A 26607-nucleotide genomic window follows, 5' to 3' on the forward strand; every position below is an offset into this window, starting at 1 on the left:
CTATAATAAAATAACTAAGTAACTAATAACTGTAATAACGCGAGACCTCTTGCACGATAATTTGTCACACTTCCCTACGATTGTAAAATCTGTCTGGCTTACGATTAGTAAAAACTTACTTGTAGAATCTTGTTTGTTCAATTGCCGAATTTATTAGTGTCGTGCAAGTAAAGCACGTATAATTTACAATGTGAAATTAAATTACAACGATAATTAATTCAAGTGTACGAGAGAAACCACATCTTTTTGCTTTGAAATATGAAAGTGTACCGCATGCATTCGTGAGATGTTGCCGAACTGATTGTGATTGAGGCAAAGAAGAAAAATTCCAAATTAAAACCGCGGCACGAATTGCAAAGTTCAAAGGAAAAGGGAAAAAGGGGGACAAAGATGAGCAGAGAACCGTAGGAAAGGGGTAGGGCGAGGAGCAACAATCGCGGTGAAAACGTCACGTGCTGTCGCATCGAGGGTGATGCGAGCGACCACCACTCAGCCGATACTCCCCTCGGACAGTAAAGCTGTAACGAGCCGAGGAAGAGCAAAGGAGGAGGTCGAGTGACCGACTTCTTCCTCCTTTCTTCGATACGACACGCTTATCCGACCGTCCGGTTTTCTCGGTCACGGCTCGACGATGGGGGGAAACAACACGCAGGACGAAGCACGCTCGTTCCTACATTACCCCCACGTGAGGCCAGGCCAGGCATCGGGCCACGATTCTTCTTCTTCTTCTTCTTCTTCTTCTTCTCTTTCGGCCGGTCTCTCCTTCCACCTGATGAAGACGAGGACCGTACGCGTTCCGCGGCGGCTGTAGCCAGAGGTCGGCGCGCTTCCACGAGCGTACAATTTTTCGTCCTCGCGGTGAAACACGCTGCGTTCAGACGATCGTTGTTCCGCGGACGTCGATGAGGAGTACGAGATCGAGCAACGGTCGATTAATTGTAATTTCGGTTTAACGTTCCTCTGTCAAATTATCGTCGGAAGACGTTTGTTCTTTTTTTTTTTTTTTTTTTTTCATCGAAGTACTGCAAGGTGAATGATTGACCATTAACGAACGAGAGACAGTGATTTGTTTCGTTTATTGATTGATTATTATCGTTGTTATTGCCAGTATTGAAAGTTTTGAGATTATTGGGAAGTTTGGGACTTTTCAGGAGATTTTTGAATATTTTATATTGAAGAGGAGAGTTGGAATAGTTGGTGGTGATAGTGATTGTGGTTTCGTGCGTTGATGTGACAACACTTTGATGAGAGATCACATGAGGGTACAATGATGGCTCGAGGATTGTTCTTTATCGCGGTGGTAAGAAATTGAAACTTTTGATTTTATGTTATTCGCTCGATGAGAGATTTGGTATTTCATTTTGAATTCTACTATCGAGAATTTGCCAAATTTTTAGCTAGTAACCGTTATTTCTTTCTCATCTCATGGACGATCCTGATATTTTAATTACGTGAGACATTATGAAAATCATTTAAGAAGATACAATTTAATTTAAAATATTCGGGCGAAATTAATTATTCGCGTTGTCATTTACTACTTGCTTGTGATCGAGTCATTCGGAAATTAACGAAACTGAGCATCGTAAAAATTTCTCGATTGATCGCTCTGTAGATAAAACAGAATTCCTGCGTCCGTTCCTTCATTTTTCTCTTTCGTCCAAATTTCCAAACTTCAACAGAGATAAGAGAAAAAGGACACGCGCGTAGCTACCCTGCAACCATGCTCGTGTCGATCAACGACACGTGCAACTTGAATTCGTGCGAAATTACCTCTCAGACAAGAGAGCAATTATTCGCGTTATCTGCATGCTAATTAATAATTACCAGAAACCAACCTCCGACATAATTGCTCTCGATTGATATCTGTACAAAAAAAAAAAAAAAAAAAAAAAAAAAAAAACAACCCAAGACATCTCGTTAATTAACTTCTGACGGTGAAACACGAAACGTCGCCTCGCACACGTGATCCGCAACATGTTCGATCAAACATCTTCGAGATCACAGACAGGAAGTAGAACGAAATCGTCGTGTTTTCGTGGAGAGAAGATGAGTAGTTCTCTGGTGTGTGTGTGTATGAGTCTGGCTGGTAAAGTGGAACAACCTTTGCGTGTCCTTGATCCGGTAACCTGGCGGAACCAGGAAAAGTAAATAGATTCCCTTAATTGCCGCGAGTTCCCTCTCGCGTGTTGGCAAGTGAAAGATTTATCGGCGATTGGAAGTATGAGATCGCTGGCTGAACACCTGCCAGAACGTGCAATTGCCCGCGTGATTTTTGCCAGGCAACCGAGGCAATTGTTCGCTCGTCTTATCGTATTTCGTCGATCGGCACGCTCGTTCCTTCATTTTCTCCTCTGTTAGAATCCTGAGAATTAGGTTGTTCGATAGACAGTTTACGCGCGCGTGCTTCGTCATTAGTTCCTGTTCGATTCAGATCGGTCAAATCAGCCTGTGATGGTGATTCTGCGATCTTTACGTGATTTTTCGGCGTTTATTTATAGATTATTATTAGCTGCTTCCACAATAGTTATTATTAATTGGCCATTAATAATGTTTAAAGAAATTATAGATCATTATTATTAGTGATTAGTTATATTATTTGGTCATTTCGTACAATCTGTAATTCGTAAATAATGTTAATATACATGTTTGAGTTAATAAGAGCTATGTGTATCGTTGTTTAATCATAAAAAATTAATGAGAGTAAATTTCTCGAAGAAGTGAGATTGTAAAGGAAAATTTGGGGTGAGAAGCATTTAAAATTATTTAAATTTTCTCCTTTCTACGGTGTCTCTAATTGTATTTAATTGTCGAACAGTCTTTAATTTTAGTTAAATCGAGTCTTCTGAGTGGTTAATCGATTTGCTTCTCTTCGAAGTTACGAGTAGCTCCTTCGAACCAAAGTTAAAATTACACGTTAAATTTCACCGGTGAGTCGACTCGATCGGACAATTTTGACTTGTAATTTACAACAGGCACGTATCTTCTTAGCACCGATAAGCACTCAGTGAAAGTTCTCGATGATAATCTAAGGTCTCCACGAAAGTTTTGTACCTTGAAGATATTAAACCGCGTTGATATTCGTAACGAGAGAAAAAAAGAAAAAAGAAGAAAGGAAGGCACCTCTTGCTCGAGGGAGACGTTACAAGAGCAAAGTGTTGCACATCGGTAGAAAGCTTGTCGTATTGTTGCATTCATGCGAAAAGTATTAACATTTCGACGACAAAACATTTAAACTGGCTGCTTCGAAATTTACGGCTCGTTAAAACGTAGTATTCGAAAGTTTTTACGAATTTACACTTTCACGAATACAAGCAAAGAAATAGGACCAAGGTGGGAATTTATTTTGTTTTTATTTTTTAGTGTAACAAGTACTTTTAAATATTTTGTATATTTCTGCAGATTAACTTCAATTTCCTAATACACGATTAATTTGAATTTCATACGTGAATATTTGTAGTTATTTGATTACAGTGATTACTGTACTGATGTTAGTCGAATGATCAGTTTCAAGGAATCAAATTGATGATGCGTACATCGTAAAAAAACATGAGAATCGTGTACATTAAAGACATACATATATTTTTTATAGAGAAAAATAAACAAGTTATTCCTTAATAAGATAGAGCAACAACATTGCCCCAACGATTTTCTAAGAAAATACAAAAGAATACCAAGCGTTTCATTTTGTAAACGTGTTCATTTGCCACACGTATTGCGTTTAACATGCCACGACGTCATGAAGGATCACGACGAAGTAAAAGGAGAGATCGCCGGCGATCGATACTGATCGAGAAACAAACGCCAGGAAACGTTACAACGTGTCTCAAATAAACGATCGTTACAACGAGCGTTACAAAATATCCTGAAGAAAAAAAAAAAAAAATCGCACGCGATTGGCCAAGAATCGATGAACACTCGCTGATACGAGAAGAAGAAGAAGAAGAAGAAAAAAAAGGATCACTCAGTGAAATCGTAGAGCTCTTCTTTCTTGGTGAGCATCATGGTTACTAGGTCAGCGCCGATTGCAAACGAAAGAGGATATGTTGGAATTTCCACGTTTATGGTTATTTCACGTGGCATAATATGATGTCTAAGTGGCTGCACGTGTTGTTACATCGGACAACGCTTCCTGCAACACGGCACGCATTAACACTTCGTGTTTCGCGTTTCTCTCTTATCTGGCCGTGGCCAGGAAATCTCGAACACAATTGTGATCGGTGTAAGAACCGCATACGGACAAGAGAAACGACGTCCCGCAACAGCGGAACAATGGGAGTAATAATTTATGAAAACGGTAATAACACGATAACAGTGTTGTAACCGATAACGCTGGTGGAAACGGAGATACGAAGTTCAAAGACATCGTTCGGACCGCGAGACAGTGTGACGCCTTTGGCCACGCTCGGCTCAACTCCCAGATAGATCACAGTGTGTAGTTGCCTGCAGCGAATTTCTGTGAGTCCACTCTCGCGATAGGACTTGACTTCATTTAGATCGAGAAAAATCCTATACAGATGGTTTTAATAATTGTGGAGTGGAGTGACTATTGATACTTTACAACGATTCCGGTTAAACTCAGTGGTTGAGTAGTATGAGATGTGTTGGAATGAATTTAGTAGATAATTTGAATTTAGTAGATGTAATCGATTTTTTTTTGTGTACAGAAGGATGGAATTTACATAGATCCAAAATGGATTTGTTATATACATTCTCACGTAAGTCGACAAAATATATACAATTTTTTTTATCGATCAATTCAAGGATTGAACCAACAAGCTACACGTTACATCTAAGTTGCTTTATTTGAGCATTTTGTCATCAGCGGACGATCATCAAATTCTCAGAAATCATCGGATACAATTCCACTCAAACTAAATCTGAGATCCACGTGCCCTACGATAAGCAAACTAACGACTAACCTACTAGAACAGACAAGATCGTGACGCCTCGATATCGCAAAGAAATTCATATTTTAGAAAGTACCCTTCTGCCCGAGATCCTGCAACGGCGTGAAAGTTACACAACCAGATTCATTCGGATTGAAACAGAGAAACCAGGTAAACGGCTGGATAAATGAAACTCGTTATCTCGTCATCGATCGTGCGAGATCCACGATTTCATTAGCCGGCCGCGAAGGTTAGAACGTTAGAAACGAATGGAAACTTTCCTTCGTTCCTCCATGCCGTAGGAAAATCCGTGCACGCGGCTGCACACGCGAGCAGTTCCGTTTTGCTCGGAACTAATCACGGATTGGAAACAGCTCGTGACTTTCACCGGTGCACGCGAGTCGCGTCTGTGCGCGAGTGTGCGCGCGTTTTTCTTTAATCGTTTCTCAACGTCGGCGTTTCTGATAGATCACGTGATTTCACCGAGGCGACACGTGGCCCGTGATCGTTAAATCCGCTCGGCGAAGCTTCCACGACGATTTCACGACGTTACGCACTTTATAACGCCACTTCCGCCGCGAGCATAAACGAAATTAACGTTTCTCCGTGGCTCGCGCTTCCACCGGTGCGTCAAAGGAGATCTCTTCCGTGATAGTCGGACGCACCGCTCGCGAGTACGTTTCCCCTACGCGATCAATTCCCGCCGGGTTATAATAGAAGAATCGCGCTATTGTGTCTGTCGGGAAATTCTATATGTTGTTACGATTCCAAGAGGGAAAGGATTTTGTTTGGAATAAAAAGATCGCCCGGCTAGATAAATTGTGTTGTATCAGCGAGAAACGGGGGAAAAAAGGAAGGAATGATAGTGAGTAAATTCAACGAAAAATATAAAACTAAGAAAAATTATACAGTTATTCGCACTACGTTCCGGAATCTGAATTTATCTTGAAAAAATTAAAAAAGAAACATAACAGAAATCTTTAATTATTATTTAACGTTCATTTCAAGAATATCCATCTGTTGGAATAGATTCAATCCCTATTTAAAATATTGTAATCCACATTCACTCAAAATTCTATCTTCATCTAAGAAATTCCCCTTTCAAAACTTTCATTTTGTTTGGGTCTACATTTTTTTTTTTTTTTTTTTTTTTTTGTAAATTTTGACCAATAAATGAATCACGTGCTTTAGAATTTATGATCAAATACATTGCTGTGCAATGCTACTTTACTACATGTTTGTACAATTGCTGACTGAATCCACGTTAGTAATAACAGCACGAAGTATCACTGTGCAATGTTACAAAGGTACAATAATCACAGTCGATTGTCACGGAAATTGCATTTAAAAAAAAAAAGAGAAAAAAAGTTAAGACACTCCAGAAAGTGATATTTTTCAGAAAAAAAAAGAAAGAAAATAAATTAAGGAAGTCTCGACACTCCGCAAAGTAATATTTTTCAGAAAAAAAAAAAGAGGAAAAATCAAAAAAGCCTCGGCACTCGAGAAAGTAATATTTTTCAGAGAAAAAAAAAAAAAAAAGAAAATTCCAAATTTCGTTTTGATTGATCCCCACGTTTACGAGACTGAAAATCGTGTAAAAAAAATTCTACTCTTTGGCGAGAAAGAACGGATTCTCGGAATATGCTGAACAAACAGCGGAATAGTGGAAAAATTAAAGGAGAAGGGAGAGAGAGAGACGAGCAAAGAGAGCGTGCAAATCCTTTAATTCCGCGGGTAAATGTCGATAACGCGATGAAAGCCCCGATCGGAAGGAATTCGACGATATTTCGTGGATTATTGAAATGAATCCGACCGGGGGATCCCTACCCGATTTTCCCAGCGGATTTGATTCACGCTGAACGCGTTCGTAATGGCGTGAAGTCGATCCAACCTCCATCGCGAAATGATTCTCAATTTCAGCTACATCGTTCCGATAAAGACGATGAAACAACTCCATTATACTCGCTAGTTTGTTCTTTCACGGGTTACAAATTGATTTCTAATAAAATTGAAGTTGAATCTATCGGACGTCTTGTAGATTTCCTATTGTTAAAAAAAATAATCATTCACATTTTCATGTTATTGAAAGATATTAATTTCATTGCTTCGTGATTCAGTTTCGGACAAAAAGTGGGTGTTTCCTACGTTTCTAAAAATTTAAATCTGTCGAACGAAATTGTTTCATTCAGTGTTATTTAAAATTCGTCCAATAATATTTAATTTCATTATTAGAGAAATTTCTGATTAACGAACGAGTTAATTAACAAGTTTTAATAGAATATAACCGAGGAGATCAAATTTAGCCTTCGATTCTACTCTAAACTTTTAGTTTATAAAATGATTTTATAACTACTTTAGAACTAGGGAATAAAAACTATATGATCGAAAAATATTATTTCATTTTAACTGAAACAACCGGTCTTCAATACGTATCAGAATATTCCACATATAAATTATTGTAATCTAAATGATAATAATTGAAAGAAATAGGCTTATGTTTAAATAGAATCCGTATCTTTTAATTCTAAAAAAAAAGAAAATCCAAGACTCGTCTTGTTAATAGGTTTAGTTCAAATTTCAAATGAATCTTCTAATTTTATGTTAAATTAGACACCAAAAACACAAAGCATCGGAAATGGACGTGTTTCTCAACATTAAAAAGCATAGAATATTTGAACATCTGCAGAATCTTGCGAAAGACAAAGTGTTTCCTAACAATTATGATTGATACGTTCAAAATATGTAAATATAAAATCGAAATATTTCCATTGAGAAATATTTTTCAGTGCCTGTGAGAATATTTTCTAGTACGAAATATATCTTTCACTTTTAATCTTTGGAGAATTGACAACTATTCTTTTTAGAGATCTATATTATATATATATATAATATAATTATAGATTATATATATTAAAAAATTATTATTAAAATTAAATATGTATATGCATAAATTATAAAATTAATTAATTATCTATATTAATTATAATTATATATAATTTATTTATAATTTATAATATTATATTTATTATATATTATAATTATATATATAATTGTAATTAATTATATATATTGTATATAAATACATACAATATATACACAAATTTAAAACAAATACAAACAATATATATACAAATTTAAAACAAATACATACAATATATACACAAACTTAAAATAAATACATACAATATGTACAACTTTAAAAATACACAAATTTAAAAAAAGAACATTTATCATTTAACGAAAAAAAATGTCTATTTAACAAAGATTAAACACCAAGATGCGAAAACATCCCTCTGCACGAAACATCTCAATCGCCAGATTTCACAGAACCTTGAAGATCGATAAAACCTGCGAGCGAAATTTCTCCGAGTTGCGTCCTCGATCAATCAACGAAATTCCCCGACGCGCGCGAATGAAAGTAATCCCTGTCGTCAGTGTCGAACGAAAAGACACGACGACGACAACGCCACGTGAAAAGCCGTCGTCGAGCGGCCAAGAATCGAGAGAGAGAGAGAGAGAGAGAGAGAGAGAGAGAGAGAGAGAGAGAGTCGGTCTCTCGATACAATTCGAAGGGAAACGCGCGGCGGACGCGGGGAATCTCAACGCTGAGATCTCAAGTCCCAAGCTTTTGTACGATCGTTGAAAGCTCGCGGCTAAGAGAGATCGCACTCGCACGCGCGACGGAAACTCAGCGACGCTCGCGGTTGCATTATGAAGGGAGGTTTGCAACATTCATCCCGCCGAGCTCGAGCTCTCCCAGCGTTTTCACGGTGAAACGTGTGTCCTTGGCTGCGCACATACACACGTTTTGAATTGAATCTACTTTCTCGAATAATTCAGAAGCCTGAACGACGAATGGTTATCGGCGGATGAACTGGATCCGGGGCTAATCGAGTGTTGATTCTCATTGCGATTGTGCGGGCAGAGGCGAATGGCGAGCCGTTCTTGGAGAGTGGAAGCGAGAGAAATGCTGTTCTCAACACGTCGATTCGGTTCAGAACTACGTTACTTTTAGGGGTCCGGTGGATAATTCAACTCCGCGCGAACGGTGGTTTTACGTCCTATCGATTCACGGATTGATCGTTTTCACCAGATGAGAATATCGTAACTGAAAGTTTCAATTCTGACTTAAATCATATCGATATGGTAGAATCTTCGTTTATATAGGGGTTGATCGGGGGATAGATAGTTTGTACAGTTATAGCTTGTACTACTGAATTTTCTAGCAATAATTTTTCGTTCTTATATTGTAGTAGAAGTTCAGATACAAATAAATGAATTTTAGTGCCGATACATACTGTATATTCAGTATACTGTATTTTCGATAGTTTATTATATTATATTGTATTATACTGTATTGTATTATATTATATTGTATGATACTGTATTGTATTATACTCTATTGTATTATACTGTATTGTATTATACTCTATTGTATTATATTGTATTGTATTATGCTGTATTGTATTATACTGTATTGTATTATACTGTATTGTATTATACTGTATTGTATTATACTGTATTGTATTATACTCTATTGTATTATACTGTATTGTATTATACTCTATTGTAGTATACTCTATTGTATTATACTCTATTGTATTATACTCTATTGTATTATACTGTATTGTATTATACTCTATTGTATTATACTGTATTGTATTATACTCTATTGTATTATACTCTATTGTATTATACTGTATTGTATTATACTCTATTGTATTATACTCTATTGTATTATATTGTATTGTATTATACTCTATTATATTACATTGTATTATATTATATTATATTATATTATGTTATATTACATTATATTATATTACATTATATTATATTATATTATATTATATTATATTATATTATATTATATTATATTATATTATATTATATTATATTATATTATANAAATTAATCAACATGTTATTACAGTTTTATAATAATAAGCATATATGATATGTTAATATTGTTCATTTTTTTTTTTTTTTTTTTTTTTTTGGAAACTTTCATTCTGCATTCGATCATTCAAATGTCACGGACTTGTAGAAAGTACCAGTTTGCATAATGAAAATATGATGAATAGTTCAAGGAAATATGCAGATGAGAATAAAGTCTCAATGTGCCTTGGTATAATTCTCGTTCACCCACAATACTATTTTTGGTAGTAATAATACGTTTATGCGAATATATAGGATTCATTTCACTCTCTAGGTAGTTGTGCTACTGTCCTCGATCGACGTCAACGCCGAGAAGGATTCGAAAGACGACGTGGACCTCAACGAACGTAAGGAAAGCAACGAGACGACCGTCGTCACATCTATTAAGATCAACGACGACTCGTTTAGAAACAGAACGAATAAAATATGGGAGAACGTGAGTGAAGGAAGTTTTTATTTCCTTAAATATCGCTGCGTTGGTCGAAATAACTGCAATTAACTTAAATTAAATTTAATCGTCAATGTGCTTCCATCGAATTATTATTAATAGCAATTATTATTTTGGCTTTCAGCAATTGGGAAAAATTCGTGCGCTATTGAATAATGGAAGTCGACAGAACGTCAGCAGGGAACTTATGCTACCTAAAAGCGTGGACATCGCGAAAGTTATATCCGACGATGCCACTGGCGATGAGGAAGGGTTGGAAGAATTGCCCGAGGCAAGTGTCAAGAAATTCATTATGTTTCTCACTGTCAAATTCTTAATTTCAAGTACAAGAATATTTTAACGTAACCTCAGCAAAATATTTTGACGTCATCTCGAGGTCAAAGAAATGACAGCATAATATATAATTTTTAGTGGTGTCTTATCTTTGAGTATTTTGAGTTCTCATTTAAAATAAACACACTGTAGAAAGTAACTTGTTCCGTCATCCTATAAATTTTCAATAATAAACGTCGATTTAACTTTAATTACTTTTACGATGCTGAATGAACGTTAAAGGAAGCAACTTTTCTGAATCGTTTTGCAGCAAATATGTTCTGCGGCCGATATTACTGTGATTGAACGAAAGATTAACGACCCTCGTTACGGGGAACACTCTTAGAAAGTTACGGTCGGAGCTCCTTTCTATCGTAAATCACATCGAAATCGACAATTTTGTCACATACGAGCGCAACTCTGTATAATTATTTTCGGACGTCAACTTTCTGTTTGTAACGTTGCGATTAAATATCTGTTGAAGTTTATTATTCCCTGAATTATACATTTTCCCTTCTCAAACATTCCACGATTACAAAGAACTTGTAAATCTTTGTGGAAGTTCTCTATGAATTTTCAGAAATTAGATCACAAAAATGAAACGACTAGAAGTTCTAGAGGTCACTTCTAATTTCATTTCAAAGGAACATTCACGAATTTATTACAAACGATAATTAAATGTCTAGAAATTCGGGAAACTTGTGATTGAAACAAAATTTTTCGAAATTCGGCGATTTGGGGGAAAAGATTAAAACAACGAATTGTCGATCCTTTCGAGTTCTTTAAAAAGCTTTCGTCCGTGACGGCACCGTTTATTTTCTTTCACGAACACTTTCACGAGTTTATAATTGACACGTTTATTATATTACTAGTCGTAATTCTCAGAGAATTGAGGCGAAGCTATGTAAATTTCTCGCAGGATGTCGAGAAACTTTCCTCTTCAGATACTAATTAGCAGCCAGGTTAAAATCACTCGAGGGACATATGTTGTTAACTATGTATATAATTAAGATTTCTCGGCCGATAAATAGAATTTTCTAGAGGAACAAGCGTTCGTTCACCATCCGACAGGATAGAGAAACAGTTTCAACAGCCTGAGTCAGTTTTCTAATTGACTTTTTTCTTCTCTCCTCCAGCCTCAAGAACTGAAAATCATAAGGCCCAGTCTGCGGAAACGGCCTGGTTATCGACCACCTCAAAGAAGACCAAGTTCCCTAAATCGAAGAAATGTCTATGCAGGTTGTTTTCTACAATTCTGGTCTGGCTAGACAACATTATGCAAATTCATATTCTTATGGATGTAACTAAATTTTCTGATCTTTCGTATTTACTGAAAGTTTGGAGAAGCAAAAATACAAAGTGCATAGAAGAATAATGCTTAAACAAATATATATGAATTGATTAAATATATAAATATAAAATAGTAATATATATAATTATATAACATTAATATATATAAATTAATTAAATATATTAGTATAAAATATTAAATAATATATAAATATAAAATATAATGTAATATATAAATATATAAATATAAAATATAATATAATATATAAATACATAAATGTAAAATATAATATAATATATAAATATAAAATAGAATATAATATACAAATATATATTCTATTATTAATATATAAATAAAATATAATATATAAATATATAAATATAATATATATAATTATATAACATTAATATATATAAATTAATTAAATATATTAATATAAAATATTAAATAACATATAAATATAAAATATAATGTAATATATAAATATATAAATATAAAATATTAATAATATATAAATATAATATATATATAACATTAATATATATAAATTAATTAAATATATAAATATAAAATATTAATATATTAAATATTAAATACATAAATTCGCCCAAACTTTCTGTAAATGTTCTTAAGCATCGAGAATTTTGAAGTTGCAAAGAATGATAAATACAGATTTCTGCCCAAGGCCCATTTCATTTTTATCCGTAGGAATATGATTCTGCCTACGTAAATTAACTACCGTATACGCGTAGAAATTTTCAGTTCAACGATTACATAACAAAATCAATTAATGAGAATAATTTTCGCAGATCTGTCGAGAACGCCGCTAATCCGACCACCCAGACGACCCACGGAAGTAAAACGGGATCCAACAGAGAAAGAATGTACTTTCTTCACAAAGACGGTTTGCCTCGAAGCAGCTGATTATCCACAGTATGTTTCACGTGTCACCTTCTCGTTCTTCTTTTTTCATCGTTTCGACAAGTTGCAACAATTGCGCAACCGACTCGGTGACTCGCATTTAAATTGAACTTTCTCCAAGAAACGACAAAGGGGTGTAGCGTTAATTAGAACTGCGTTTCACAATAGCAAAGACATGATAATTCACGGAGTCGTTGAAGTGGAAGGATCGTTTTTCGCTTATTCCACGCGATTCCCACACGGTTCGAATTGTTCATTGCGCAATTCGCTCGTTCGACCTCCGTGTTCTCATAACCGTAACCGTAAGCTGTCTTTTTAATGGAGAGTTATGGAATCCCAGATAGGGAAGGAAAAGTCTCGAGAGCAATTGTCTAAATTTTCGTTTCCTCGTCCCATTTCTTTTCCTCTTTTTCTTCTTTTTTTTTTTTTTTCACGCGGTTTCACTGAATTGTGAGAAAGTTGCTAGAAATGAGATTCGAGGAGGAAGAATTCTCGTTGAATTTATTGTTGCGTTTGGTATTACGTGGATTTTAATTGGGTGAAATTCTTTTTCCAGCGACGCGATTGCGAGGAGTTTGCGAAGTAACAAGGAGATGGTCACTGCTCTGTTGACCGATTACAAGTCACAGGATTTTGACGACTCTGGCGAAAGTCCTCCGCCGATTGCATTGCCTCTTGAGAACAAGTACGAGAATCGATACGAGAGCAATGAGATTAGGAGGTGAGATCGAACTTGTAAAATATTTCCCTTTGACAAAGTTTAAACTTGTTGACTGAGAAATGAAATTTGTCACTTGAACAGAACTGTTCCTTCAGTCATAGTCGGCAAATTAATTGAATTGTAACTAAAAGCAACTTGTATTTATTAATTTTCAATTTTAAATTCTACTTGTAGAAAGTTTCTGATTTAACAAAAAAAAAAAAAAAAAAAAAAAAAAAGAGACGATCGTTGGTTAATAAATTTTTCACCATGCGCCTGTTGAGTGGCAACCAGGTTCAGCAGCGGTGCTTTAGAGCAACACGCGTTATCATGACACAGGATAATTAATATCACGAATATTGAATCTATTTTGTAAAATTGTATTTTGTAAAATATTATATTAATTTGTAAATATTATATTAATTAATATAATATTTTGCTAAATATTATATTAATTTATTTTAGGAGATCCGATATGAGCTCATCGTTCGAAAATGTCGAAGAAGGTTTCACGTGTCCATCTGTTATCAAGTATGCACGGCCACAATTGGCTAGAGCCGCTTCTGGTATCTGGAAATACATAATAAACACCGGCGAGCACACGCAAACTCTACGATTAGAGAAATGCACGTAAGTAAAAGACTATTGCAATTAGTTTACATCGCGTTTTTACATAGCGTTACGTAAAATTCAGCATTCGGTCTGTTTTATAGTAGAGTAGCGGACAGAACTATGATTGTTAATAATCTGTTTTATTCTATTAGTGAAAGTAATCAACTTTCGGTGTACACACCGTGCGTTTATTCTGTTTTCTAACGATGTGATATATTTTCTTGCCATTTATTTGTCAAATTTTCTTTTATTCCTTGCTACACTTTCTTCTTGCTATTTTTACTACTTTTACCAGCCACGGTTAAGAAAAGATTTCCTGCTCGGTTTCAAAAGCAATTTCGTTCACCTCGGCCAATCGTTCCAGTGATCGGTTTTCGTAGCTGAATATCGAATTGATTCGATTAGCACTTTCCCAAGTAAAATTTATCGAAGGATCTTCGCTCGCCATAGAAATCGAAATTCGATGTTCTTGTCACAAACTACTGAACAAAAGATTCTCTTTGTCGTATCGAAGTCGGATGATCTCAAACTTGTTAAGAAACAAAAAATTGTTCCAAGTTTGTTACCATCGAAATGAACGACTGTGACGTTCAACTTCAATTACAGAAACCCGCAGGCGAGTTGTTCCTTCATATCGGAGAATTATCGATCCTCCTGCATGCAAGTGTACAATTACCACAGGCTATTAGCGTGGGACAACAAACTGGGCCTTCACATGGATATTTTCAAAGTACCATCCTGCTGTAGTTGTCACGTGCACGGTTACGCCGAGATTTTTCCACCACATCAAAAAGACCCACCGTCCCGGGTTAAGGAGTCGTTTCCTGGATCTGATTTCGCCACCACTGACCAGAAAGACGACTACGAGGACTCTCCTAAATTAAACTATTTGAATAAGTACACGTTCGACTCTTCTCTCGGTAGGTGAAAAGATAAAAAATACTTCCTTTTATAAATTTTATTTATGTATTTATTTATTTTTTTGAAGAATTTAGAGAATAGACGGGAATTGAGCGAATGTATATTTCTAAAACTTTGTAGGCTCGAGTAACAAGAAACCTATCATAGAATCTACACCAAGTAGACCACCATTCGTTCTTCCAGTGAGGACAAGATCGAAGAAGCCTTCATCTACGAGTTCGAGGCCGTTCGATAAACTGCCACAGCAACATGCACCAAATACTAGAGCACCAGGATACACTGGACCGTTATTGAAAGGTTCTAGACCGAGCAGACCCAATCGGCCACCGTATAGGAGAGAATCCATATCCCATATCGAGGAGCAAACCGCGGCTGCGAACAGTACGATTTTAAATAGGTAATTCATGTGCTTGAGTATCGCGATACAGAATATTGTCTTACGTTTTAAATTAAAGAAATTGAAATTTTTTTTGGAACTGTGTCGTATAATTGACTATATTGCATTAAATTATTGAAAACATTAGAATTTCAATTCTACGTTTGAAAATTATACGAATCGAATTGCGGATCGTAATTTTTAATTTGAATTGCATTGTTTGACTCGATGTAGTTTCTAATTCAAGTTGAAAGAGAAAAAATGTTGAACAAAGAAATTTGAAATTGCACAGATACAGCCAACCGTACGATTTGGAAATGGACGCGACGTCGAGGCTACAAAACGGCGGCTTCGACGACGAATACCAAGAACCACAGAGGCGTGTCAATTACAATTACCATCCGATTATCGATTTTTTCAGGCCGGAAGCGATGATGTTACAATCGTCGGAGGCCTCGTCGACATCCGATCAGAACAATTCCAACTCGTGGAAACCGTTGATAGCGTCATGAGCGTCGTTTCGCTTTTATCCGGAGTACCTGATTCGTTTCTTTCTTTTGCAAGGAATCGAAATTATCGAATGTTGATCGTGTTTCAATCGACCATGCAGATAGTATTATAAAGTAGATATACTATTATATATTTTGTCTTGTAGTTTCCTAGTTTATTCCATAATCGTTAGTATCCTCCAATTTCTATTCGTCCATCACTATACTTTTCAACAGAAATCATCAAGTTTCAGTAAGAATTTACAGAATCTGGTTTTTTTTGCTATATACAAAAAAAAAAGAAAAAAGATAATCGATAAAAATTTGTAGATAAATATTAAAAGGTACGTAAATAAAAATATTTAAAGTCATTGTTATTTATTTCTCGACGTGACGCTACAGTAATAAGTTAGAAAAAATACATAACAGTGTTAAGAAATAAGAATGTTTAATCCAATTTTGTTAAAAATATACTTCGTTATGTACACAATATAGTGAAATAAATTGAACAGAGGATACTAACGCAATGCTTAAAATTATGGTAGCGGATGTTTAACGCCTACGTTTAAAGTATTACAACCACAAAGTTGGGCAGGTGCAATTGCAAACACGTTACCATCAAGTAACGTAGCGCGAAGTTTTGTGTATTTATTATTCTGTACGTGTATTATTATTTATAGATTATCGTTAATATAGCGACATTAACGTAAAATATCGTTAGAGAGAGATGGATTTTTATGTTTCGCAAATAAATAATAATAGTGACTTGCAAATGAATAATGCAACAGTGATTCGATCATAACTTCTTGTTGCAGGTTCTTTACTTAACAGGAATGATATTGTATTGCACGTTACTTTTAAATAGTTTCACCTTCTTATTCCACGTTTCTCAACACTTCAGCCGTCTTACTAAACACTTCTCGTTCGTGTCGTTACTTTCTTCCTCATCGTCATGATTATTAAACCGCATAATATCAGTCATAAACATGGGTTCATTCAAAATTAAGTTTCATTCGTGTCTTCTGATTCCACAAATTGCAAGATTGTAAAAATAGTTTTCACCATTTTATGGTATATAATATAATCTTTTTATTAATGATCTATAGTCTAACCAGTAAAAATTTAAATATCATTCAAATTGAGATCATATTTAAAGCATATGATATAATAAACTGAAATCTTAAACTATTTTTACTAACAAAGTAAATGGTAGAAATTTGTTGATAAATACATAAATATATATATATATATATATTTATAATTCTATATATATCCATATATAAAATAAAAACAATAGTAAAAAATATAGAAACTAAATTAAACAATCTTTACTCACGGTATAATTCTTAATAATATGCCTTAACTCTTAATCAAGTATAATTAATCATCTATCTATCAGTATATCATCACAGTATAATTCTTAATTAATATACCTATAATTTCTAATAATATACCTACGAATTATACTTGTTAAAAATATGCGATACACTCTTTCTCATCCTTTTGTGAATCTTCCACGACAGTCCATCATCTCAACTTCCTGCCAAGTTATCCATTATAACTGCGTTAACGCGGCTTTAGTCGAGGCTGGCTATCCACAGTCAAGAGCACCGAGCGTTTTGCTTATAGCTCACTCGTCTGTAAATCGTTTGTTTCGCTTGCCAAGTTTCTGCCAAGGCAATTGCACCGGGCCTTTCCGCGTCGATCCGCGAAGCGTGTCGCTCGAGCCACAGTTTTCTCTGCATCGCTGCCTCTGGATAAAACGTTACCCGAGAGCCACTGATTCTAGAAACGGACCTGCCACGGAATCGAATATCTCGTCCTTTTTCACGGCTCACGAGTTCCAGCGAATCATCTTCCACTGGTTTCGTTGGAAAGAACGAATGTAAATGTACAGATTGAAAGATCCTTAACGAAACTATAATAAAACAGCTGTATCGTCTTGTAACGTCAAAAAATATTTCGAGTTTGAAGAATATTCTCATTTTACACGTTTACGAATATTCTCCTTGACTCCCTAGTACTGGGTAAAATGTAAATGTATTTATAGAGATTATTTTCTGCGTAGTTCTAAATATTCTTTAGTTTCCACATAGTTCTAAATATTTCAAGAGATTTGGAATCACAATTCAATTAAAACGCGAAGTATCGTAAGAAATTATTTAAAATATATTGTTAGATAATATCAATATCTAGAACAATTAAGTTTTATATCATTTAAATCTAAATCTTCTTTAATTTAATTAATAAAAATATTTCATTTCTGATTTCTTTTCTTTCTTACTGGATTTCATTATTATCGAAAACTTGGACGAAAGTCTAATTCTTTTTCAATCTTCTAAATATTCATATCTCGGGGCAAATACGCGATTTACAGTCTTCAAAGGTCAACGAACAGATATCCTTGAGTTTAACGTCTCGCGTGATGATCTGTGAGAACATTTTATTCAACAGTTCCATCGATATCCATCGTTCGATTTAATAAGCAACAAGTGAGGCTGTCTCATTAAACGAACACTGTTTCGTGATGGATAACAACGCTCTCACATTTACCGCTTTGAAATTGCAGTTATTATATCGAAACAGACGCGAAGTAACGGGAAAGATGTCTTCAACGTAACGACCTCCTAACACGACGAAACGAAACATTTTAATGCATTTCGTCTGCTAGTTGCAGAATTAAAACAGTGAACATGATTATAGAAGTTTGAAGTAAAAGAAAAAGAAATTCTTAACAGAATCCTAGAACTGCTAGAGTGATCAAAATGATCATGGTAATTTTTCATGGTTTATAATCGAACATTCTTAGAGGTTCGAGTGATTTTTCATTTCATTTATTACTCATCGATGACAAAAATTTCTTTATTTCTTGTACTCGAAATAGCCGAAATGATCAATCATTTTTCACACAATGTCACAGTATCACAATTTTGCGACGGTGTATTCTTGGAAATTATCAATATAATAAAATTTCTCAGAGAATTTGAGCGATTTTTATTTCGTTTATTGATTATTGGAAACTTTCTCTTAATACTCTCATTGAAGTTTTTAATTTAGGTAGTTCCAGCTTTAAAGGAAATTTTCCAACAAATTTTGACGTTCCTTACTCTTCAGTCTCAGCTTCGAAAGTCTACGAAAAAAAGTGAAATAAAGCAACGTCGGCGTAGAGGGAGCAAGAAGTGTCGACTTCTCTTGATATGAGGTCACTCTAATTTAGAATAAATTACCAAATCCGCAGAAAGTGGTTCAGAAGAAACGTGTCGATGTGTGCGTAATTAATGCCGAAGTGCGCGAGCCTGATCGCAGATTTCTTTACTCCCTTTCCAGTGAAACGATCCACCCGAGGGGCTCAATCGAGAGTGACAGAACCGTTCTACGCTCGGTGCTGCACGGTCCCATGAACAATGACGCTTCAGACCCTCCTGCTGCCTTTCTGATCCGTTGGAAAATATAAATTAGGCCAGGCGGGCCGCGCAGCGTGCAGTTCGATGCAAGCTTTCCATCGAAAATGATTAGAAACCTATCGATCGTAATTCGTACGCCTTACTCCTTCAGCTGAATAACTACAATTCACTGAAACATCATTCAATCAAATCGTGTGTCACTTGGTGCAGCCAATTTGCTATTTACAGTATTAAGAATCGACTAACCCGTGTTATCGAATCGAATCGATTCTAATCTGTTCACTCATCATTGATTTAAAATCGATCTTAATTTACACTCGTGGCTATGAATGGTAACTTATTTGCGTGATTAATTTGTGCAGTTTTATGCTAATTGATCTGCATCGGGACATCTAGTGAACATAGTGAACAGCAAGATTGCGTTGTTAGATGCGTTGGAAGTTTCCGATTTTTCCGACTGTGTGAGTGAAACGAGGTGGCGCAGACTGATATAAAGTAATGCTGAAGTTCTCGCTTGACATGACACTGCGGATAGACAAAAGCTGCGTGATCTGACTGTCTCATGTTTGCTCGAGTGCGATGGCAAGTTTGCAGTAGCGCGATGAATCAGGTGTTCTTGATATTGTTAATATTGGTGTCGGTTCTCGGGTCACGAGGTAAATCAGTGCTGGACTTGGAGAACAATCAAACCGCAGCGACACTGACGAACAACGTCGATACGCAGTTCAACGTTTCCAATGGCGAATCATTTGTCAAGGAATCGTCGACAATTCCGAGCAATGTTTCTCAAGAAGAGGACAGAGATCCAATTGAGTCGTCTGAAACCATCGTGTACAACAGGTTCCAGGATCCATCGAGTAGTAAACTTTCAAAAGACAATTCTGAAGAAGAATCTTCTTCTGAAGAAAAATCTTCTTCTTCTGAAGAAGAAGAAGAAGAGCCTGAAGGACCACCCGATCATGCGATTCCCTATTCAGAGCACGAAGAACCGAGAAACGTTCCGACGAAGCCAAAGTACACTGTTCCAGGTGAATGGGCCAGGCCACCGAAAGGCAAGGAAGCTCGTTTGGAATTCGTGCCAACGAAAATGTACGCGCAGGTGAGGAGAACTCACACTCTGAGGAAGCTGCCACGGAAGAAGGCGGTAGAGAACGCGGAGTCCGAGGAGGAGAGGATGAACGCGGCGAGATTGAGAGCGGTGGTGAGGAACACGAAGGTGAACACAGTGTACACTGAAGAGGGTTACGAGGATTCCGCTTACGATCACGCCGGACACGCTCGCGACGCTGATTTTCACGAAGGTTACGCTCGGAAGCTTCACGATCACTTGGATCTTAAGAAAAAGGCTGGAGACGGTGGTCGTGACGATCAGAAGGAGGAGAATGAGACGAAGAATGAAAAATACAGGAGGATTGAACCCGAGGAGTTCGACGAGTTTGACGAAGATAACGACGATTACGAAACAAGCACAGCGAGCAATAAAATTAGCGACAATGTTCTTTTCGCGAATCCAAAAATGGTCGCTGAGGAGGGAATGGAGAAGTTGCAGGACGATTTAGAGAGGGAAGCTGAAGAGATGGAGAAGGGAATCGAAATAAGCAAACTGGAGAAACTTCAGACGACCACCGACGGGGAAATTTTGGCCGAGTCAAGGGATCGTGACGGAAAGGTGGATCAAAGAAGGAAGACGAAGCGGAGGAAGCCGTGGTCGTCTCTGGGAAACGTTGAAAATACAACTGCAGTTTCCATGGACGAGAATGTGATTTCTACAGATCGTGGAATGGAAACTACGACCGTGAAAGTGAATCTGCCCGAAGGTTCCTCGGGATTGTATAAATACGAAGTCGATGACACGCAGGATCCAACGACTGTCAGTTACGGTCAACTTTTCTGGGATTATTTTAAAACGAGACAGGATCCATTAACACTGGAATCAACGACTTTGAATCAAGCTCTCGTGCAGTCGTATCTCGTTCACGAAGAAACCACGACGTCGTTTCCAACAATCGATCCTGAAACTTTCAGCCCGCAGGAGGTAACGCCTGATGGAATTTCGATGGATTCGAAATATTCGAAGAATAGTGGACAGAACAGTGAATCGCTGCCTTTGGATAGCACGGGTTTGGACGAGCTTTGGCGATCGATTAATTCCAATGAACGACTGAAAACAGAGACATACAGTGACCAAGGAATTCCATTGTCAAATTTTCAAAGCAATTTGGGCAGTAACGAACCGTTCGATCAAAACTTTGGCACTTCCCTCTTCAGTCCAGCGCCAAATTCAGCCAACAATCGAAAGCTACGTTACAAGATCACAGTTAGACACAAACCGAAAGAACCGGAGGAACCATCGAACCCAGAAATTCAGTCTTCGAATCGAGAACCATCAACGTCGAACGTCATAAGCAAGCCGAACAGGTTGACAGTCGAAACTGCTTCAAAGAAACTTCCCTTACTAAACGACAATTACATGAAGGTATTGACGCACGTGAGAAACGAGAAGAACTCGAAGAATTCTCAGCACCATCGTCCAAACAGTCTACATCGACACAATCAGCAACGAAACAATCATTTCTCGTCTGTTGGTAATAAAAATGTTCTGGAAGACTTGACGAGAATGAGGCCGCCAGTTCCACAGAAAGCGCCAGATTATTATTACTACAGCAATTTCGTCGCGCGAAACAAACCGGAGATCGACCTAACCGGCCACTCTAATCGAGCCTCGTTTCCATTTTCTCAAAATTATCGTCGAGTGTATACGGATCCGAGACTGTATCAAATTTACCTCGACTTGCCACAGACGCGGCAACTTCCCATAAACCGGCAGAAAAACGGGAAACTGTCGTTCGATTTGGCTCGAGGCGCGCGAAATGATCTAACCCGGCAAAAAGAACCGATCGATTACGTGAACGGCGGTGGAAGCAGGTGGAAGCAGGGGAGAAACTTTAGTCAGACGACGAATCGCGCAAAAAGGCGCGAAAGAAGATTCGTCGACGATGACGAAAGCGGTGTCGCGAGAGGTTGCCCGGCGCCGGCAAAGAACGGCACGTCGAATCGGGGTGAAATAGAGCTGGCCGCGAGAAATCTGTCGTCCGCCGGGAGAAATTGCCGGCAGAAAGTGACACGCCCGTTGCGAGTGGGGCTCGGTCTGGATACGTCGCAGGCGAAACAGAAGAAATCGAGATATCGCGGGAACGGGTCACGTGCCGTGGAAAGAGAAAGCAGAGCCGCGAGTGAGAACGAAGGGAGGAACGACGATATTACGAGCGATTTGAGGGCGTTCAGGTATGACGATGGAAAGAAACGAGCGGGAAGTGTGATTAATTTGGAGGGGCACGTCGAGGAAAATGATTTTAAGGTGTGGAGGAATGAGCTAATGGGACGTGCGAAAACGTCTGGAGCGTTTGGAAGAAGGAAAAGGGAATTAAACGTGATCAATTTGGTGAAGAGGAGAGAGAATCCTGACATGAACGGACGTGAGAACTCATTAAGTGAAACGTCCAGGATGACTGAAAGGAAGAAAGAAAATGGAAATTTGATTGATCTAGTTACATCTAAAACAATTGAAGGGATGAGTGAAGAAGGAAATGTGACTGATACAATAAAAAAGAAGAGGGAGATACATTCTGAAACGGAGAGAGAATTAAAGCTGGGTGAAAAGGAAGAGAAAGATTTAAAGGAACATGCAAAATTATTGGATGCAATGGAAAAGAAAGAAGAAGGATATATAATTAATACAACAAGAGAGAAGAACGACGTAGGTAAAGAAGATTCTAAGGTGAATGAAGAATTGAAGAAACATGCAGAATTATTGGACGAAGCACCAAAGATAGCCGAGGATGTAATAAACGAGGAAATAAACGCTCGTTTTAACAAAGATGGACAAACCAACAAAGAGAAGGGAAACGAGGAGAAAGAAGACGACAACGAGGGACAAATTGAAGTGGAAATTCCGGAGTTCGAAGAACTGACCGAGGAAGATCAGGCTAAAGACACCGCCACCACAGAAGCTACCATAGATCCAGAGAAATATCCTTTCTACAATAACGAGAGGATGCCAACTCCGTCTGCATTGAAATACGCGATAGATCCGCAAAGATTGCCAGCGAAAACCTACGGCGCGATGGAATTTTATAACTCGAGGGATGCTTACAAACAGTGTGACGAAATCGAGCCAGATTTGAAGGTGTTGCCAGAGAAAGAGGAGCCAGTTGCAGACAAAGGCCCAGAGACGAACGTCCCTCGTCTGAGAGGTTTAGGCGACAAGCTCGACTGTTACAAGGCTAAATACTTCGACGAAAATCCGTTCGACAATCCACTGTTCCTAGAGAAACAGGTGGAGGAGCCGGTTGCTCCCGCGGAGATAGACAGCAAGCAGTTCGCCTCGAGGATCATGATGTTCCCGAAGGAAGACGACGATTACGTGACGCAGAAATCATCCAGGAGGCCGGAGAACTATCGTCAACCTCGGAAGCACGCGTCCACGCCGGTCGTGGTTCAAAAAAGACGACGAATTCGATACAAGGCTTATCCAAGGACACCGCAACAGACGAGAATAAGAAAGAGACCTCAAAGTTACATAGTTCAAAATTCGCGGATTAAGTACGTGAAAAATCGGCGAAGGCCGGTGAAAATCGAGAAACGTCCAGTCGCGTCTGCCAGCGAGGTATCTTCGATAAAACTGTCGGACAGTACACCTTATCAGAGTCAGGTTTACGAGGACGTAATGGGCACCATCAAGAATCTGGCGAGTTCCTATCAGGTGCATGAAATCACCACGACCCCGGCTTCGGAAGGAATTACCACTGTCGACGGTACCGTTAACGAAGTCAAAACAAACTCCAGCACAAACTCGACGATTTCTAAGAAGAAAGAGAGGAACAACGTGTCGAAAGATGTCGTCGATCGACCGAGCAATGTCAAAGTGGGAATTAATATGAAAGGATCTGTGCCTAACAATAACTATCAGAACAGATACAGAACGTACAAGAGGCCCAGACTCCCGCAAAATGGTCGACTGCGTGTTCAGCCGATGCAGAAGCCGGTCGCTGGAATTCGAACTGTGAAACGTCGTCGAAAGATTCGTATTTACAAACGAGATCTGATTGTGAGCGATGGCTTAAACTCTGATCGCGATGGAAAGTTGCCAGTCGCATCGATTGAACTGGATTCACACTCGGATAGAATGGAAAAGAAGGACGAGACACGAGGTAAATTTTCAAACTCGGACGAGGCTAATTATCAACCGAGAAGCGTAGAGTATTCGACGATCGAAAGCGGTGAAACTATTCCCGTTGCAAAAGGTCGAATGAATTCCACCGACGTTACGAAAGTAATCGACGCGAGGAAAAGATTGAAGATTCCAAAAAGCGAGACGATTGACAAAGATCAGAGAGAAAAACCTCGAAAAGTAGTGTACACGATCAAAGACAGGATCAGGTATTCGAGGCCGAAAGGCGACGTTTGGAAAGTTGGAAAATTTTCGAACAAGACCGAGTCGGCGGTGGACAAGAGGCGAAAAGAGCCGAAATACAATTACATTAAAAGAAAGAGCTCCTCGAATCCGGTGTTAATTACCGCACGAACTTCTTCGCCGAGTTTGGCCAATAGAATTAATTGGACAGAAAGTGCGACGACCACGGAGAAAGTGATTGAACTTGACAGTGAGACAGTTGGGAAAGAAAATCGCGAAATTGAATATAAAATCGGCGCGACTGAAGACAACCGTTCGAACGCGTCTGAGAATTTTCATGTCGCCAAGCAAGATTCAATTGGCCGTTCGAATGAAGAAATCGTTAATAAAACAGAAGCTGGTTACGCGGTTTACGAAAACGTGAATGAAGGTGAAGCAACGACCACGCAGAAGCCACAATTATCGACCTCTTCTGCATTCTTCGATTTAAAAACGTTCTTGGAAGGTGATCCTCCAAAATACGCAGAATTATCGAACGAAAACACCGAGAAATCATTCTCGAACAATGGCAACGATACCTCTGCCAACGGCAACGTAACTTTCGTTTCTGCAAATTCCAGCGAGAGTCAGGAAGAGAAAGACAGCGAAACTGGGAAGGGAAACGACGAAGATATATTTCGTCAGTCATATTTCTCTGATGAGGATTCTTCTTCAAAGGCGAAGGAAACGGCTCGATCGAGCACGGGATCTTCCGAAGAAAGCAGCGTCGCGTCGAAAGAGAGCGAATCGGACGAGCATCGGCCATTCTTCTCGTACTCTTCCAGACCGTCCTCACCAGCGGAGAACTACGAGGACGAAAGATACTCAGAGCTTGGGCCGCGCGTGAACAAGCCAGCCTTCTATCATCCTCCGTTCTTCAATTATAAAACATCACGAGGAAGTTCCGAAGAAGTGCAGGGGAGCAACGAGGAGAAAGAGGAGCACGTGTTCCCGTGGTACAGAGACGAAGAGGACGAACGAAAACGTGGGCGCAGACGATATCGTGGCCGAGCGAATGGTAGATACGAGTATCCGTGGGAGAGGAGAGAACGTTTGGAGAGGGAAGAGAGAAGGAGAAAGGAAGAGAAGCGCAGAGGCTTGGCGAAGAGCTTCGACGACGAGGAAGAGGAAGGGGAGGAAGCTTCGGCCGCGAAATATCGAAGGAACATTTATCCTCGCGGGAGACGTCGATTTTGGGATCGATTAGACAGCGACACTTTGGAAGAGAGCATCTCGGACAACGTAGAAAGCAGCAGCGAATATCGGCCGAGAACGAGGTACAGTAGCAGATATAACTCTAGAAATGTGAAACTACCCGTGGACGAGAAATCGAGAAGCGTCGGGGAGATCGGTAGATCGATGAAGAAAACTCTGGAAGACAGTTCAGAGGGGAAGGGGACATTGAAAGGGAAAGAGACTTCTTCGGAGAAGAAGAAACCTGCGGCTTCTTATAAATCTAGAGGCATTTCCAGAGGGACGATCGTTTCTGAAGATGAGAGGAACAGAGAAAAATCGGTGGATAACAGTTCCGTGAGTATCTCGCCTAGAAATAAAACCTCGAACGATTCGGCGAAGAGTATTTTAGACAATACCGAGTCTCGAACAACGGTGGTCGAAGGTCCTCGAGAAATTGAGAATGCCACGAAGCAGGAAAAAACGAGCAAGAAAAAGCGAAGGCCACTGAAGAACGCCGTCTCTACTAAATCTGTCATCTGGGCTAATCGAGCTCGTCAAAGACAGAAGCCTTCATCGACCACGCCCGCCGCGATTCAATCAACGTTCTCGGTTGCAACGACAACGTCAGCGCCTAGATTCGTTCGTAGGAGAAATCAGAAGGCTAAAGACTCGAGAAGAAAGAA

At 38.3% G+C, this 26607-nt stretch overlaps 1 protein-coding gene across 2 annotated transcripts; it reads left to right on the forward strand.

Moving 5' to 3' along the window:
• The first annotated feature begins 765 nt into the window (after positions 1-765).
• On the forward strand, positions 766-16729 carry LOC122535518 (neurotrophin 1). Of its 2 annotated transcripts, none has more exons than XM_043667117.1 (10): positions 766-1300; positions 10098-10259; positions 10396-10542; positions 11720-11822; positions 12684-12807; positions 13352-13516; positions 13961-14125; positions 14714-15027; positions 15149-15425; positions 15697-16729. In XM_043667117.1, the coding sequence occupies exons 1-10, from the start codon at positions 1268-1270 to the stop codon at positions 15914-15916; spliced, it is 1710 nt and encodes a 569-aa protein (XP_043523052.1). In that variant the 5' UTR covers positions 766-1267; the 3' UTR covers positions 15917-16729. The 2 variants fall into 2 exon arrangements, with proteins under 2 accessions (XP_043523052.1, XP_043523058.1); XM_043667123.1 differs by lacking the exon at positions 766-1300 and adding an exon at positions 5096-5751.
• The last annotated feature ends 9878 nt before the right edge of the window (positions 16730-26607 follow it).

This window comes from Frieseomelitta varia, unplaced genomic scaffold (assembly GCF_011392965.1).
Source record: "Frieseomelitta varia isolate USP_RPSP 00005682 unplaced genomic scaffold, Fvar_1.2 scaffold_152, whole genome shotgun sequence".
Classification (NCBI taxonomy): Eukaryota; Metazoa; Arthropoda; class Insecta; order Hymenoptera; family Apidae; genus Frieseomelitta; species Frieseomelitta varia.

What these genes read in the sequence shown, in the direction of transcription:
- LOC122535518 (XM_043667117.1), top strand. Translation starts at nt 1,268, where the DNA reads ATGATGGCTCGAGGATTGTTCTTTATCGCGGTG. An exon ending in CGAATAAAATATGGGAGAAC is followed by an intron (nt 10,260 to 10,395) that starts GTGAGTGAAGGA and finishes TTTGGCTTTCAG; the next exon opens with CAATTGGGAAAAATTCGTGC. An exon ending in GAGAGCAATGAGATTAGGAG is followed by an intron (nt 13,517 to 13,960) that starts GTGAGATCGAAC and finishes AATTTATTTTAG; the next exon opens with GAGATCCGATATGAGCTCAT.